The sequence below is a fragment of the Cavia porcellus genome, unplaced genomic scaffold (genome assembly GCF_034190915.1).
Source record: "Cavia porcellus strain 051 isolate PalLab524CR breed Dunkin Hartley unplaced genomic scaffold, mCavPor4.1 scaffold_28, whole genome shotgun sequence".
Lineage (NCBI taxonomy): Eukaryota > Metazoa > Chordata > Mammalia > Rodentia > Caviidae > Cavia > Cavia porcellus.
Window position 1 is genome coordinate 42,971,685 of NW_026947511.1, and position 16,500 is coordinate 42,988,184.

Sequence of the window (16,500 nt, forward strand, 5' to 3'; positions counted from 1 at the left end):
CCTCTGATCCACAGCCCAGTTTACAGAACAGGGCAAACAGGGCGCCTGGTTTGCTGTTCCCAGCTGGTTAAGAGGCCTACGTTGCCTCCCAGGGGCCGCTGCTGACGGCCAGCTGGAGTAGCCCCGGCCACTCACTCTCCGTCAGCTCTGGCGCTGCCTGGTGTTTGTTTCTCCTCCTGCTGCTTTGGCCACACAGCCTCTCCTGCCCTGCCAGACTGAAAGCCGTGACACCGGGACACGCTTGTCTGAGTCACTGCTGTGTCCCCTGTCCTGAGTAAACAGCCCCTCAATCCAGGAGCGCCAGATCCTGCTTCGAGGCAGGGCTCGATCCTTGGATCCCCTCAGGCACAGAGACCATGACCTAGGCAGCAGTGGGGGAGCACGCCCCTCACAGTTCTGTGCACACAATAGGTTCTCGGAGGGGGTGTGGGCAGGGAAATCAGCCAGCCCCTGACAGGAGGCCCCCCAGATGCACAGGCATGCACACGCCCCCAGATGTACACACAGGGATCCTGACAGTGGCATGGAGTGTTCCAGAATACCTCATGACTCCACGCCTGTGTCCCTGGTGCCCGTGGTCCTCTGGAGCTGGCCGGCCCAGTGACCGTGGTCTCCCATCAAGGCCTTATCTCCTGGGTCCAGGCCCCATCGGCAGATGTGTGCGCGGCCCCACGTGGCCTCCTGGAGCAGTCGATAAGGTAGGAGAGGAAGTGAGAACAGGAAACGGGGACAATGTTCCATCAGGGTTGAGCCCCGCTGCCCAGCGCGGCCACCTGCTCACCAAGCACCCCGAACCGATGCTCCCCTCCTGCTGCTCCCCTCCTGCTCCTCTCCCCGCTCCCCTGCCGGGCGTCCTGGGCCTCTGCCCAGCTGATCGCATCACACTGTGTCCAGATCTGCTCTGCGGGCCCCTGAGTAGGCCGAGGCGTGTGGTCCCAAGTGGGGTGTGGAGCTCTGGAAGTCAGGCACCAAGCCGGGAAAGTGGAGCAGCCCCCACGTCACCAGGGCCCCCTTAACTGTGCTGCAGACTAGGGCTCCGGGGAACACCACATGTGAGGAAGGACGCCTGCTTTCTCCCAAAACACGCGCACTTGCATGCACACACACGCTCACACAGCAGCAGGGTCCCGAGCTGGGCCAGCGCCAGGGCTGTGGGCCTGCGGGGCTCCCCGAGCTCCGAACAAACACGCCCTCAGCTCCCACCTCCCACGTGCTCGAGGCTGCTCAGAGCAGGCCCAGCCTCCCCGGACCTGCGTTCTGGTCACCACAGTGGACAAAGACCCATATGAGCCTGTGCCACCCCATCTCCACCTGACACCCCACCTCTGCCCAGGACTCGCAGCTTCAGCCATGGGGCTGCAGGATGGGCGAAGCTGGGGCTGCTCCTGTCACCTGCGCTTTCCCTGACAAAGCAGAACCGAGCCAGGGGGGCCTCAGTTGCCCTCTGGGCTCCGGGTGGGCCAGGGTCCCTCTGCCCTGGAGAGTGACCCGTGAGCAGAGGCCGAGTCCCCGTCAGCGGGGCCCTTTCCCTGTGTCCGCCCCAGCCGCTCTGTTTACCCTGCGTGCTGGCCCACTGCGCCCCACATCGATCCTACTCGGCTGCCCTTCTTTCCCTCCAATCTCCCTGTTAGTTCAGCCCCAGAAACCCCTTATCACCGCCGGATGCCGGGCCTTGGCCGCCTGGCCTAATAGACTCCCCATAAATTGATTTGCCCTGCCCCAGCGAAACTGAGTTGGCCCTGCCCGTCAGCAGCAGTGATTCCTGGAAGGGACCATAAATCACACTGTGTGTCCCCAGGGAGCGCAGGTCCTGCACTGGGGACACTGGATTGGTGTGGAGGAGTCCAGGAGGGAGGAAGCCAGGGAGAGGGCTCTGTGGACCTCAGGAGCTGACCTCTCCCAGGTCCTGTCTTGGGGTGGCCACAGGGCCCCAGAGGTTCCCCCAACACTGGACACACTACTGGGAAAGATGCTGTCCTGCACCCTAGTGGAGGTCAGCCTTGCGGGCTCTGAGGATCTGAGGAGAAGGAGAGAGAGAACCTCAGGTCTCCTCCCCGGCTGCAGGTGTGTTTCCCGGGCCCAGCTCATCCTCGGTGGCCTCTCTGTGACCTGCCACAGCCGTCCCGCCTGCAGTGCACAGGACAGAGCTGCCCCAGGCCAAGGGAGCCTACTGCCCGGGCCGGCTGGGCTGCACAGCACACTTCTGCACAGGGAATGTGGCAACTCCTCAGAAGTTCAGCATAGGCCAAGGTCCTGACTTCTCCATTCCTGGAACCAAATTTTTTAAAAGTTCAGCACAAAGGGGCCAGAGGGAGCAGCCACCTGCGCCCAGGTAGAGATGGAGAGAGGTGGGAACAGGTGTGCACGTAAGAAGCCACACACGAGTAAGAACCACACACACGCGCATCAGAGCAGGGTCACTCGTGAAGGCAGGAAGTGAAAACCACACCGTCTGCCAACTGGGTGTCCCTCAGGTAAAGCCGAGGGGGCGCGTCCATCCTGTGAAATATTACTTGTCCATGAAATGGAGTTCTCACACAGGTACGTGTGAATGGGACCTGCAGACCCCACGCACAGTGACAGCAGCCAGACGCCCAGGGCTATGTGCTATGTGGTCCTCTCATTGCAGGAAATGTGCCAGGTAGCGGAATCCATGGAGCCAGAGAGCAGATTAGCAGTGGTCACAGGCTGCAGGGGTCTGGCTTGGGACACAGGGTGACAGCTATCGGCTGAGGCTTGTCCTAGACGATGAAAATGGACTGTGGATGTGGTCATACCGCTGTGTGAGGACAGTACAAACCAGAATTGCACACTTAGGTGTGGGAATGGCTGAGCGGGAGAATTCATTCCAGGACCACTCTCGCACACCCCCAGGAGCGGGGAGGGGAAGAGAGAGGCAGCCTCGGTTCCCATGAGCCCTGGTGCTTGTATGCATCTTTCCATCCCAGTGTGTCGCCCCCTGGACCTGATCCGCAGAAAGCCGGTGCCCAGGTTATCAGGGCACCAGCGACGCTGCCCTGAGCTTTCCTGTTTACTCTCCTGATCTGTCACCGTGCTCCTCCTCGGCTCTCAGGCGGCAGCTTGCTGCTCCTGGCTCGTCCTGTAGTCAAGGCAACCGAGGAGACGTCCACTCACACCCTCTGGGGTGGGAAGTCTTCCCAGGTGGGGGCCCAAGCAGAGTGGCGCCAGCAGATTCAGCCCGGGGCCCCCCACCCGTTGTGAGGGCAGAGGGGCCATACATGGGCTGGGGTGCCCCCGGCAGTTCCCATTGAGGGCCCCCGCTGCCTGGGGTGGCCGTGAAGAAAGGCCGGGTGCAGACGCCACCTGTTTGCTCTGGGCACTTGATGAGGCCAGGCTGAGCCACTGTTCAAACAGACTCCCGCTCCGGGCCCCTGTGCCTGCTGGGGGGTGCCTGGGCGCCAGCTCCCACCTCTCCCCAAAGCTAGCCCATGGCCCAGGCCTGTCCCCAGAGTGCCATGCCCCGCGCTGGGCTCTGTGGCGGCCGCGTGCTGCCCCTGCTGCTGGCCTACATCTGCTACCTGCTGCTCGGGGCCACCGTCTTCTGGCTGCTGGAGAAGCCAGCGGAGACCGAGTCCAGGGACCAGTTTCAGCTGGAGAAGCTGCACTTCCTGGGGAACTACACGTGCCTGGACCGGTGGGCCCTGGAGCAGTTTCTGCAGGTGCGGGAAGCAGCGGGCGGCCAGGGTGGGCAGATCTGTGACCCCAGGCTGAGGACTTGTGGGAGCAGAGTATGGGGACAGAGCCGGGAGGCCCAGTCCTGGGTTCCGCCCAGGTCTGGACTGGGTCACGGCGAGACCTTGAGCCAGTCACCCAGCCTCGCTGACCCCATGTCCTACCTGTGAGGCGATGGCCGCAGACACTGGCAGCGGGTTAAAGGTGTCCTAAGCTGTCACACACAGCATGGACACGGGCTGAGTGTCTGCATGGTCATCGCTGGCCACGTCCCCTCCCTGCCACTTCCCGACCCCAAGTCCAGGCCATGGCCCCTGCCTTTGTGTGGCCCCAGCTGGGGACGCAGACACAGGTCAGCAGCAGCCCCCATGCTGGCCTTGCTTCTCCAGAGCTGGGCTGTGGGCAGTGGCCCAGGTGACCGAGCTCTGGCTCTGTGCCAAGGGGCTCCCTCTGGTGCCAGCGGAGGCCGCCCCTGTCGGGCTCCTCCTGCGTCCCTCTCTCACAGAAAGAAGCACACAGGTGTGGGAAGGTGACTGCGTGTGAGACCGGGGGAGGGTACATGGGTGACAGCACCCACTGCAGAGGGACAGACCCAGCACAGAGGCCCTGTTACAATGACGGGCGTTGGCTGAGCACTTACAGCGCCCCAACCAGCAAGGAGCAGGGCTCAGAGCACCTCGACCTGCAGCTGTTCCCGCTGCCCTCCCCAGCCTGCAGGTGGGAACTGAGGCCCGGGAGGTGGACAGCCAGCCGGGGTGCAGGTCACTGCCAGAGACGGAACTGCATCCGCTCTGGCCGCAGGGCCCTTGCTGGGCACCACACAAGTTGGCATCCATGCTGGGGACAGTAAAAGGCTGGGCAGGAGGGGCTGGGATTTAGCTCAGCGGCATAAGCGCCTGCCTTGCAAGCAGGCAGTCGTGAGTTCGATCCCTGGTACCGATAAAAACGAAAAAGGAAAAAAATAAAAGGCAGGGCAGGGGCTCTCAAAGCCTCTCCCTGGGCAGCAGCAGCACAGAGCCCGCTGGAGAGCAGCTGTCGCCTCCAGGCCCATGGCCAGGACCTGCAGGTGTCAACACCCGCCAGGTGGCGCTGAGCCCCTTCAGACTGAGAGCAGCCAGCTGTGAGCCTCAGTCCTCCTCCTCCTGGTGGACGGGCAGGCAGGGCTGGAGCCACAGCCCCATGTCAGGGCAGAGGCAGGGAGTGAGGCAAAGCCCTGGAGACCGGAACCTGCTCCTCCCTCAGCCTGGGCCACAGCAGAACCAGAGGCCGGGAGCAGCCAGGCCTGGTCACTGGGCTCCGATCACCCAGCTCTGTGAAAGTGGGCGAGGGCGGCCACAGGCTTGACTGCAGCTGCCAGAGCCTTCCAGGGGGACGGGACATCCCAACCTGAGTCCTTGGCCTCGCAGAGACGCTCACCTGCTGGGGGAGGTCAGGGCGGGAGGCAGGAGAATGCTGGGAAAATAGGGCGGGAGAGTGAAAAGCTGGGCGTGGTGGTGCAGGCCTGCAATCCCAGGACTCGGGAGCTGGGACAGGACCACAGGTTCGAAGTCAGCCCGGACTAACACCCTGAGACCCCGTCTCAAAAAACCAGATCAAACCAAAGCAAAACAACAAAATCACACATTTAAAAAAAAACCAAGACTGTGGTGAATACATGGATATCTCCCCAGCCGTGGACGTCAGCGAACATGTGGACATCTCCCCAGCTGTGGACACCAATGAGCACGTGGACATCTCCCCAGCTGTGGACACCAATGAGCACGTGGACATCTCCCTAGCCATGGACACAGAAGAGCACGAGGCTATCTCCCCAGCTGTGGACACTGGTAAGCACGTTGACATCTCCCTAGCTGTGGACGCCTGTGAGCACGTGGACATCTTCCCAGCTGTGGACGCCTGTGAGCACGTGGACATCTCCCACAGCTGTGGACACCGGTGAGCACGTGGACATCCCAGCTGTGGATGCCTATGAGCACGTGGACATCTCCCCAGCTGTGGACACCGGTGAGCACGTGGACATCTTCTCTAGCTGTGGACGCCAGTGAGCACATGGACATCTCCCCAGCTGTGGACACCTGTGAGCACGAGGACATCTCCCCAGCTGTGGACACCTGTGAGCACGTGGACATCTTCCCAGCTGTGGACACCAATGAGCATGTGGACATCTCCCCAGCTGTGGGCACCCCACAGCTGTGGGCACCAGTGAGCACGTGGACATCTTCCCAGCTGTGGACACAGGTGAGCACGTGGACATCTTCCCAGCTGTGGACACAGGTGCGCACGTGAACATCTCCCACAGCTGTGGACATCTTGGGCACAGAGCCTCCACCCTGCGAAGGGCAGCGTTAGCACGGAGAGGAAGAGGTTTGCCCAGCACAGAGCTAGGTCACCTGCCCCTCTCCACATGCCCTACCACTCAGAGAAGAAACCACCACAGCCCACTCCCACCTGCCCGCCATCTGGCACCGGGGTCAGGGCCTTGCCCCAGCAGGACTTGGGCTCCAAGGACCCAGCGGGGACACCTGGGGCCAGGCCCTGAGCAGGGAGGGCCGTGCTGGGCGGGTCTGGCCATAGCACTCTGGGGTGCAGTCTGCGTCCTAAGAGCCGGGACCTACCAGCCTGGGACACACATCGTAACTGGGACCCCAGACCGTCCCTGTCCCCAGGGCACCACCCTGAGTCAGTGGCTCATGGACCTACGGGACGTGGGACCTACGGGGAGGCCCGAGCTGCCGGCTCCCCTGGTACCAACCTTGAGGGCTGCACTGAGCCACAGTGCTCTGCCGCCCTACGACATCACAGCTACAGGGGACAGGGCTGGGGCAGGGAGGAGGGGACCCCCATTCTCCAAGAGGGCTCAAGGCAGCAAGAATTCAGTTCTGGAAACACACGCAGTCCATCTGCAACACATGCATATGTGAAGCACACGGAACTGGGCACGCAGAGCACCGCACGGGTTCTGCAACTCCGCCCCAACAGGCGCGCGCATGCGCATACAGTCTGTGCGCAGACCCCAGGGAATTTCTCCTGTAGGCGGCGCTGGGCTCACTAGAGGGTGACAAAAAGTACTGCAGCTCCTCCCCTACAAGCTCCCCACCCTCAGGCCTCTGGGAGAGAAGCCCAAGGCCTGTGGGGAGGGAGGAGGGGCAGCCCCCACTATTCCCGACAATCCCTTCTGGGAGGGACACCCAAACCGTAATCTGCTCTCTGTCCTAACACCCATGTGCGTGTCATCCCTTGGCCACAGCCTTGTCTCCACCTGGACTCTCCTCCTGGATCACCTGCCACCCCCAGCCCAGGCGGCCCTGGCCAGGGACACGCGCTGGCCTTGGAGAGTGGCCCTTGGCCACCTGAGCCTTGGGCTCCTGGTCCATTCAATGGGAACGACGCTAAGAGCGCTGCTGGGGGAGTCATGGTGAAATCCAGCTGCCCAGGGCTGGCGCCGCAGCTGCGCAGTAACCATCGCCGGCTTCCACACCCCCACTCCCACCCCTCCTCCACCCCGCAGGTCATCTTGGAAGCCTGGGTGAAAGGCGTGAACCCCCAAGGCAACTCCACCAACCCCAGCAACTGGGACTTCGGCAGCAGCTTCTTCTTTGCGGGCACGGTGGTCACCACCATAGGTAAAGCGCTGCGGGTCGAGGGGGCTCCCGAGGCCCGTCTAGGTTGGGGCTCCCTGGGAGCAGATGCTGGGGAGAGATGGGGTTCAGCCAGGGAGGACTGGGGAAGCACAGGTGGGGAGCGGGCAGGAGAAATGGGAGAGAGGGGAGCAGTCGGGCTGCACAGTGTACCCGCTGGTGGCTGGGCCCACGCCCTTGGGGACCTCTAGGACAGGTAGACCTCCTGGTCTGCCAACTCGGCCCTGGATGCAGAAGTCCTGGAGGGCGACTCTCCAGCATCCTGGACCTGCCTCGGGGACAGGGGGCTGTGAGGCCGGGCAGTAGGCAGATAGTTATCTGTCCCCTAAACTAGCTGGTGGCGTCCCAGGTGTCCCAAGGGGTCTGAACCAGCAGTACCTGCTGCATCCTCAGCCAGAAGCCTGCTCTATGCCCGCAGGAAGCCTCAGACCTACCTGGTGTAAACCAGATGCCCATAAGGTCCACTCCCACACCCCGTCCTGGACACTCAGGCAGCAGAGCAGCAGAATGAGGGGCAGGGGTACAATGTGGGTGGAACCGAGGCTTGGCCCCCACCCGACAGTTTCCTGTCCAAGGAAGAGGGGTCCAGTGAGCCCTCGGAGGGCAGAGCCCCGTGGGGCCTCCCATCCAGCAGCAGGAGGAAGGAAAGGCTGGGAGGGCTTGCGGAAGGAGGAGCAGGATTTCTAGAATAAAGATCTCCAGCAGGGTGGGGTGAGTGCTCAGGGGACCAGGGAGCGCACCCTCCTGCCCCTCCCGGGGTGGAAGACAAACCTCTGCTAGAGTCTGAAGGGCCAGGGTGGGTGTCCTGAACTTTCCCCACCCCAGGATACGGGAACCTGGCGCCCAGCACCAAGGCCGGCCGTGCCTTCTGTGTCTTCTATGCCCTGGTGGGCATCCCGCTCAACGTGGTGTTCCTCAACAGCCTGGGCAGGGGGCTGTGCACCCAACTGGCCACCCCGGAGAAGTGGAAGGAATGGCCCCTGCGCTCCCAGGTAGGGCCTCCCGCCCCTGCAGCCCCAGTTCAGTGGCAGGAGTGAGGCCAGCTTCAGACGGAGACACCCAGGAAGAGAAAAGGCCGTGGAGGGACTGGCAGGGAGGCTGGGTCTCGGTGCAGCCTGGATGAGGTGCAGTCGCTTGGAGCTCTGCAGCCAACATGGCCATTGGAGGTGACTGCAGAGGCCCAGGGGCCAGACTTCACACCTCAGCCTGATGCCAGGCCTGGCCTTTCCAGGAAGGGGTGCCCAAGTACAGCCCTGACTGAGGGCCCAAAGCCCTTGGATGGGGAATCTAGACCTCACATCTCTGTGGTCATCACAGAGCTCCAAGTCCTTTCACATGTCAAAAACAGGCACCAGGTCACCCCACCCAGGGACCAGAACCCTCAGAGGATAGGTGTAACAGGACCTGGGACAGCTCAGTAACTTCCAGTCCCAGATCCAAGTCCCCAAGCTCAAGTATGACCCTCCTAGACCCACGAATGTACCCTCTGCCTGTTGAGGCTCCCTTGCCTGGGCAGGTCACACACCATGGATGCAGGCCCCACCCCGAGGTCTGCAGGGGGTGTGTGCCCCTGTGTGGCCCAGGGCTGCCTCCACCCGCAGCCTCCAGTGTGGACTCAGGGCTGCTCCCCTCCCAGCTCCTGCAGGTCCTGGGCCTGGGCCTGGGCCTGACCCTGGGGTCCCTGGCCATCCTCGTCTTCCCGCCCATGGCCTTCAGCCACGTGGAGGGCTGGAGCCTCAGCGAGGGCTTGTACTTCACCTTCATCACTCTCAGCACCATCGGCTTCGGGGACTACGTTGTGGGTGAGGGGACCAGCACGGGTCTCGGGGTGGGGGCCCACTGGGATTCGGGGGTGTGGGGAGGGCAGTGGGGGATGTTTCTAGGCCACAGCGGCTCTCAGTGGCCTAGAGTCTCTGGCCGGGGCCCATCATCCTTTCCCCAGGGGCCCCCCGCAGAACCTGGAGGTGGCTGTGCCCTCAGACGCCTGCCGTCCCTCCCATGGCAGGCAGGGACCCCAGCAAGCTCTATGTCTCGGAGTACCGGAGTCTGGCCGCCCTCTGGATCCTCCTGGCCCTGGCATGGCTGGCGCTGCTCTTCTCCCTGGGCCCCGTGCTTCTGCACAGGTGCTCAAGACTCTGGCTGCTGGTCAGGGGCCGTGGCCTCCAGGAAGGGCCAGCCCCTGACCCCGCAGAGCTCCCCAGGCCTCCGAAGAGCCCCATCTCTGCATGAGGCTCTCCACTGGCCCAACAGACCCCCAGCCTCTCCAGCCCAGGCCATCTGCCCTTGGGGTTTCCCCCTCCCAACTACCTGCTCCCCCGCTCCCGGAGCTCTGCAGATGGGGCAGCGGGGAGCTGCAGGGACAGGGTCAGGCCAGGCGTGGTTTGACCTGCACCTGCTCCCAGAGTCCCTGCCCTCAGAAGTGACATGGAAAAGTCACCGGGACTGGATCCCTGTGGCCAGAGCCCCCTCCCCCACCCGGCACCTTAGACAGACAAAGGTGGTGGTTGCTGTCTTGCTGTCGAGGTGCACAGCATGCATCTGCCAAGACCCCCTATGTGCCAGGTGCAGTGCCAGGTCTGGGGATGCAGTGGGGCGCATCCTGTCCTCCATGAGCCTGCAGAGGGCAGTGGGACCCAGACAAAGCACCTTGGCAGCCTAGAGGGGCCTGTGCCTCAGTTACTCTGCTCCCATCACTGAGACAAAGTACTCAACACCCAAAATTAAAAAGGCAAAGCGTTGGTTATTCAACTCACAGTTTGTGGAGGTTTCAGTTTATAATCTGCTGGGTCCAAAGCAGGGTGGCTCATGGCACAGGGCTACAGTTCATGGTGACACAAAGCAGCAAAAGCAACCACAGCAAAAAGGGAGAAGGAACAAGCAAGCCTCTTCCCTTCCCTTCCATCATATGTGGGCTCCCGGCCCTAGGACACACCCATGTGCCCCACTCACACCCATGATCCCAGCACTAGACAATGAATGCATCACAAACTAGATGTCCGCACCATGACTACATGAGGCTTTGGGAGGACATCCAGACACAAACATTAACAGGCTGGAAGCGAAGACTTGAACAAGAGTCCATGGTAAATGCAGTGCTGAGTCCAGAATCTTCGGACACCAGGAATCTTACCCGGAATCTTCGGACACCAGGGGCTGAGCGTACAGCTGCAGCTTCAGACATGGGGAAGGGCTAAAAGCAGGTGTGGATGAAGGACACAAAGGTCACTGATGGTCCCAAACAAATGTGGCTTGGTTCTGATCCACCTGCTGGCTCCTTAAAGACCGGTCTCTGAGAGCTCACCCTACTTCACCTAGGGAGAAACACTGCCAGGCTAAGAGCTGCTACCCTGACAGAATTTAACCTCTCATTGGCTCTCTGTTGGCATGAGAAGTTACCAAAGGCTGAAGGGAGGGAGAAATGGGAGAGATTACTTAGTTTGTTGGGGGGAAATAAAAATGTCCTTGCATCAGTGATAATGGTTGCATAATTCATGACTGTAAGAAAACTTCAAATAGTGAACTTTATCTTACGTGAATTTTATGCCAGTTTTTAAGAGAAAAAAAGGCTCAAATTTGCTGGTACAGCTGAGCACTTGAGAGGAGACCATACACAGCTCCGCCCAAGAAACATTTCCATGGCCGGCGCAGGCAGCAGAGGCCTCCAACATGCCTCCTCTCCTCCTGATCAGGGCGGGCTCCTCTGCTCAGCAACCTTCTCCCATTGGCTGTGCCCCTGCCACTCTGAGGACAGGGCCTCCCAGGCACTGCAGCAAGGGCAGGCGGAGACAAGCGGTTTTGTTTTTTGTTTTTGTTTTTGTTTTTTTGTGTTTTTTGTAAACTTCCAGTTAGGGATGCAGCCCCACAAGCCTGCTTCTCACATTTCTGCCTTGGAACAGGGCCATGGTTGGAGAGAAAGGACAGCGGCTGGCACTGGGGCGTCTGGCTTGCAGCCCCAGCTTCTGCCCATGTCCTTCCCAGGTAACCCTGGGTCACAGGTGTCTGGACCCAGAGGCGTGGCCCACCCTTCAGGCGGCTCCCGAACAATATTGATACAAAATGCATGACCAGACCAAATGGAGACACAGAGGAGCTTTAGAAGACAATTTTATTACACTAGCAGGCTGATGGGAACCTCAGTTTTCCAATCATTTATGTATGTTTCCAAAAGAAAGTACAAAAAGACAGATAGCATAACATCCTATGGTTACACGTGGCTTTGTCATTTAATTGCTAGGCCGAATTCACTCTCGTATGACACAGAGGAAGAATCCATCATTGTCTGAGACGAGCAGAGATGGCCTTGCAGGGACAACTCCGGGACACGGAAGTCAGTGAAACATTTCTTCCTGGCTGAGTTACACTTAGCTTGCGGTTGGCACCCGGGGTGACAAAGCTGGTTAAGTTTGCAGTTTCTAACCATGCGAACGAGCTGTGTCTCTCAATCTCATCCCTGAAGGGTGTTAGAAATACTCTTAGTATGACATATATATATTTTAAAATTCCTCGACATTAAAATAGCCTCAGAGGCTGGGGATTTAGCTCAGTGACTAAAGCGCTTGCTTGGTAAATGCAAGGTTGTGAGTTCAATGCCTGGTACAAAAAAAAAAAAAAAATCCAAGATAAAAAGCTCCGTGAAAAATCACTGAGGCTGGGGATTTAGCTCAGCAGCATAAGCACCTGCCTGGCAAGCATGAGGTTGTGAGTTCCATTCCCAGTACGAAAAAAAAAAAAAAAAAGCCTCACAAACATACACTACAGGGAGCCAGTCAGCATGGATACTTGCCAAAATAATATGACTCCCCTAAAATGCATTAAAAACTCCAGAAAAGGCTTTGCAAAAGGTTACAAGATAAAAATAAAATCTGATCCTCAAGCTCAGGTACAAAAAGTCACCCAGCCCAGTTCCCCTACATCGGTTTTTTTGTTTTGTTTTGTTTTGTTTTGTTGCACAGGGGATTCACCTCGAAATTGCCAGGCAAGCACTTAGACCACTGAGCTAAATCCCAGGACCCCCTACAACGTTTCTTAAATCTATGCCAAAATCATATGGCAAAGCTCTGTCTCACGACCCCATCCTCAAGGGCACTGCTCTCCCCTCCAGCAGCCCCTATGGCAGTTGGCCTCTCCAAAGGTGGAAAGTTCTGGAAGCACTAGGTAGGCGGAGTGGGGCGGAATCATAGCTTCTGATTGGCTGCAGGGGTGTGCGTGGCAGGCGGGAGCAGGGCCTCTGATTGGCGGCGGGTGGACGTGTCGATGTGGGCGTGGCTAACGTCCAAGGCGCCCTGGGCGGTTATTCTTGTGTCATTCTCACCTTGATGCCCCAACGTGATACACCCCTCCCTGGGCGCCAGGAGATGGGGCGACCTAGAAAGCATGGCCACCACCCGCATCGCTCCTGGGACATCCGTGGAGCAGCGCGGTGCCCTCGGAGGCCGGGCCCTGCTGTCACGGCGTCTTAATCTGTGTTCCCCAGAGGCTCATGAGACAAGGTGGGGCAGGTCACGGGCCCTCCTCGCGGGCAGCGCGGGGCCGAGGGCTGCGCCTCACGCCTGTCGTTTCTGCCCCGCAGCTGCTGCCCGCCCGTAGCTCGCCGTCGCACTGCGTGGAGGCCCGGAAGCTGCCGTCTGCGGAGGCTCCGTGCGGCGCCTCCACGGTCCCCCCAGCCCCCGCTCCTCTCCACGCTGAGGCCTCGCCATTTACCATCAGCTTGGAAACCGGGCCCTTCGTGAGGCGCTTGCTGCCTTTCCTGTTCCTTCGGGCTCCGCGCGGCCTTCACCAAGGAGGTCAGCGGGTGGGAGCCCGGCCGGCCACCCCGGCTCCCCCGCGTGGCGCCCCTCCCCAGCGCTGCTGCAGCCGGGCTGAATAAAGGCTGCTCCGCGACCCGCGCCGTGAGGCCGTGCTGATTCCGCCGGTGCGGGGCGCCGAGGGTGGTGGACACTGGGGGGGGGGGGGCGCCGAGGGCGTCACCCGCCAAATGCGAGATCCTCCTGACCCTGGTGCTGGGGAAATGGTGGTGCACAGGGAGGCCCTGGAACCTGCAGTTTGTATGTTTATAACTTTGTTCTTCTGCCTTTGAGGAGAAAGGGAGACCGAGAAACCGACTGCCAGCGGGAGGCATGGTGCCCAGCTGCAGGCCTGCAGGGGTGCGACTCACTCGCACGTCACGGTGGGGGCGGGGGCGGAAGTCGGAGCGGAGCACTCCCGGGCCACAGAGTGTCCCTGTGGCCCCTTCCCCCTCTCCTCCTCCGGCTTTTCCCTGTGTCAGGACACCAGAGCTGAGGGAGACAGCAAGGACACCCCAGCCCCCTAGGCTGGGTCTCTGCTGTGCTTTCTGCCCCAGTGATGGGCACGGAGGAGCTAAGAGGTGTCTTGGAGGGCGCCGGGGTGGAGCAGGTGTGAGGAGCCATGCAGACTAGGAGCCGCCCTCTCCCAGCTCTGAGCTCCTGGAAGCACCGGCTTGAATCCCCTCTGTTCCCTCGCAGGAGGAAAAGCAAGAAGCCGTCTGTAATTAGAAGAGAGCCACAGGGCTGGGGTGCTGAGGACCAGAGGAGGGCTTATTTGGAGACTTCATATCCTGAAGTAGGGCAACGTTAATCCTAACATTGAACTATTAATCCCAGCATCATGCGCCCTAGACCCAGCATCCTGCAAAGAGCCCCACCTGTGACTGCATGAGGTTTTGGGGGGACATCTAGGCCCCAGTCATAACATGTGCCGGGCCCAATGTCAGGCAAGTCTACAGATACCAAAAATGTGAGTGAGGAAGCACCCAAGGCTGCCGCAGATGGCGGGATTCAGAAGCCATGGGCTGTCGCTGGTACCCGCGGCTGAGCTCAGGGCACAGCCTGGATTGTCCCCCAGGGCTTGGGGCATGCAGCTCCCTGACACCTGCCCCACTCATGCTCTGTCACATAGAACTCCAGCCGGCTAAAGCAGAAAACTGAAGGCGACGACATTTGGGGTTCTCTCCTGTCGTATGACAAACAGCCTGAAAACTTGCCGGCTTAACACAATAACCACTTTGTGATTTGCACCCGGTTCTGCCCCGGATGGCGCTGGCCGGGCTCAGGTCACCTCAGCTCTCCGCAGTCTGGGGAGGGCTGGAGCGGCTCAGTGCTGCTCACTCGCCCGAGCCTGGCCGGGATTCTGCCCTGTGCACAGCGCCGGGCTCCTCGGAGTCAGCATGGCGCTGTCAGGAGCCCCTGATCAAAACTGGACGCGGGGCTGTTAGCTTGGAACTCCCCCTGGCGGCCAAATTTTTTATCTAGATTTAAACCGTGATCATGCAAACAAAATTTTTAAACTTCCCCTTTCCATCATTCATTCCATTCTCTAGAGAGATCCGCCGCTACCCTAGGCTTCAAAGCTGCCACTTTTCCCATCCGAGTGAACCGAAGTCTACTGCAGACCCCAGACCTGTGCTGTTAAGAACACGGTCTCGGGGCTGGGGATTTAGCTCAGTGGCATAAGCACCTGCCTTGCAAGCAGGCAGTCGTGAGTTCGATCCCTGGTACCGATAAAAATGAAAAAAATGAAAAGGACAAAAAAAAAAAAAAAAAAAACACGGTCTCCAGGTCCTCCGTCCTCACCTCTAGATCATAGATCTTGACTTTTGGACTATAAATTTTCTTTCATCTGAGACAAGGTCTCACTTGCAGTTCAGGCTGGTCTTGAGCTTACTTTGTAGCCCAGGGTGGTCTTAAACTCACAATGATCCTCCTGCCTCAGCCTCCCCAGTGCTGACCTCTCTAAAAAAAGGCCAGTCCCAACTCCAGTCAAGGAAAACTCACAGGGCAGCCCTGTTAGGGACCCATGGCAGCACCAGGTGACAGGATTCTGTATTGCTTCCTACAGATTCACACTCTACCCCACCCCCAGGCCACTTAGTGCCATCCCTCCACAGCAGGACCAGACTGTCACTGTGCTGGGCAGCAAGCACTATATTTAAAGCCAAAGACTCTGGAGTCAATGCCTGACTCTGGGGGCACTGTACCATGTGCCTTCAGGGAACTTTCCAAACCTTCACAGGGGCCCTGCCTCCTGCAAGGTTCTAGGGGCTGAGGAGAGACTACTTTGGAGGATGCCCTGGGCATGGCTCCACCACTCCTGGAAGGCACACCAGGGCTGGCCTGCCTCAGTTTCCCCAGGAAACCCCAGCCAGGTGGCTGCATCAGTGGGGCTGAGCCACACCACTGCTGTTGTCTTTACCACCAAGCCTCATCTTTTAAATTTTTTTTTTTTTTTTTTTTTTTTTGAGACAGAGTCTCTATGCAGTTCAGGCTGGCCTTGAACTCACTTTGTAGCCCAGGCTGGTCTCTAACCCGCAATGATCCTCCTGCCTCAGCCTCCTGAGTGCTGGGATCACAGGCGTGAGCCACCATGTCCAGCTTCATCTTTTAAATTTTACTGGACTCTTGGTGGTGCTGATTTGTCACCACTGGCTGGTGTCTGGCAGGACTCAGCCTAACTGTCAGCTTGTAGCTCTTCAAGGACAGAGAAGCAGTGACACCTGCATACCTGGAGCTGGGCCTCTAGTCCCAAAGGCCATTTCCGGTTTTGGTGTTTTTGAGAGCTGGATACTGTGGAAGACAACTCTGGTGACTCCCCTTGAATGCAAAACAACTATTGTGACTTTATTTGGAGACTTATTTCCTTACGCTGATATGTAGAGAGCTGGCTATGGTATTTTTTCTTTAATTGGCTCTAAGCATTATAAATATGGCTAGCAAGGGTGCTGATATATAATCTCTAAAGCAAACGTTGGGCGTCAAATATTGTAATCTCAAATACTATGTACAGTCATCTAAGTATTGTAATCCTCTTTTTAGTTTTCCTCACAATCCAAAAAGTTATATTTATGATCCTATTGAGATGTTATTGGTATCCCAGCAAGTTAATTCTAATCTACCACCACCAATGCAACCCATGGCAAAAGTAAAGACACCAAGACATGTTCCACATTAAGGGTAGCCAAGGGGTCCTAAATCCAATCCCCTTGAGGACACTCTGACAAAGGCCCTGATCCTAGGCCTCTCCCCGAATTTATTATCTTGTGAAGAAGGAGGGTGGCTCAAGTGACAGGCTGGTGGGTATTACATGAGCAACTTGAGCTGGCTGGCCAGGTGAAAGAATGGCATCTCTTTTTTATCTTTTGTGTTTTTTTTTATGG

General features: G+C 58.9%; 1 protein-coding gene across 2 annotated transcripts; it reads left to right on the forward strand.

The window, feature by feature from the left end:
* The first annotated feature begins 24 nt into the window (after positions 1-24).
* On the forward strand, positions 25-13,211 carry LOC100719893 (potassium channel subfamily K member 16). 2 transcript variants are annotated; one of them, XM_063238942.1, is made up of 7 exons: positions 25-3,680; positions 7,202-7,316; positions 8,157-8,323; positions 8,968-9,133; positions 9,337-11,658; positions 12,284-12,820; positions 12,901-13,211. In XM_063238942.1, the coding sequence occupies exons 1-5, from the start codon at positions 3,450-3,452 to the stop codon at positions 9,558-9,560; spliced, it is 903 nt and encodes a 300-aa protein (XP_063095012.1). In that variant the 5' UTR covers positions 25-3,449; the 3' UTR covers positions 9,561-11,658; positions 12,284-12,820; positions 12,901-13,211. The 2 variants fall into 2 exon arrangements, with proteins under 2 accessions (XP_063095012.1, XP_063095010.1); XM_063238940.1 differs by lacking the exon at positions 25-3,680 and adding an exon at positions 5,656-5,931.
* Positions 13,212-16,500: the final 3,289 nt, after the last annotated feature.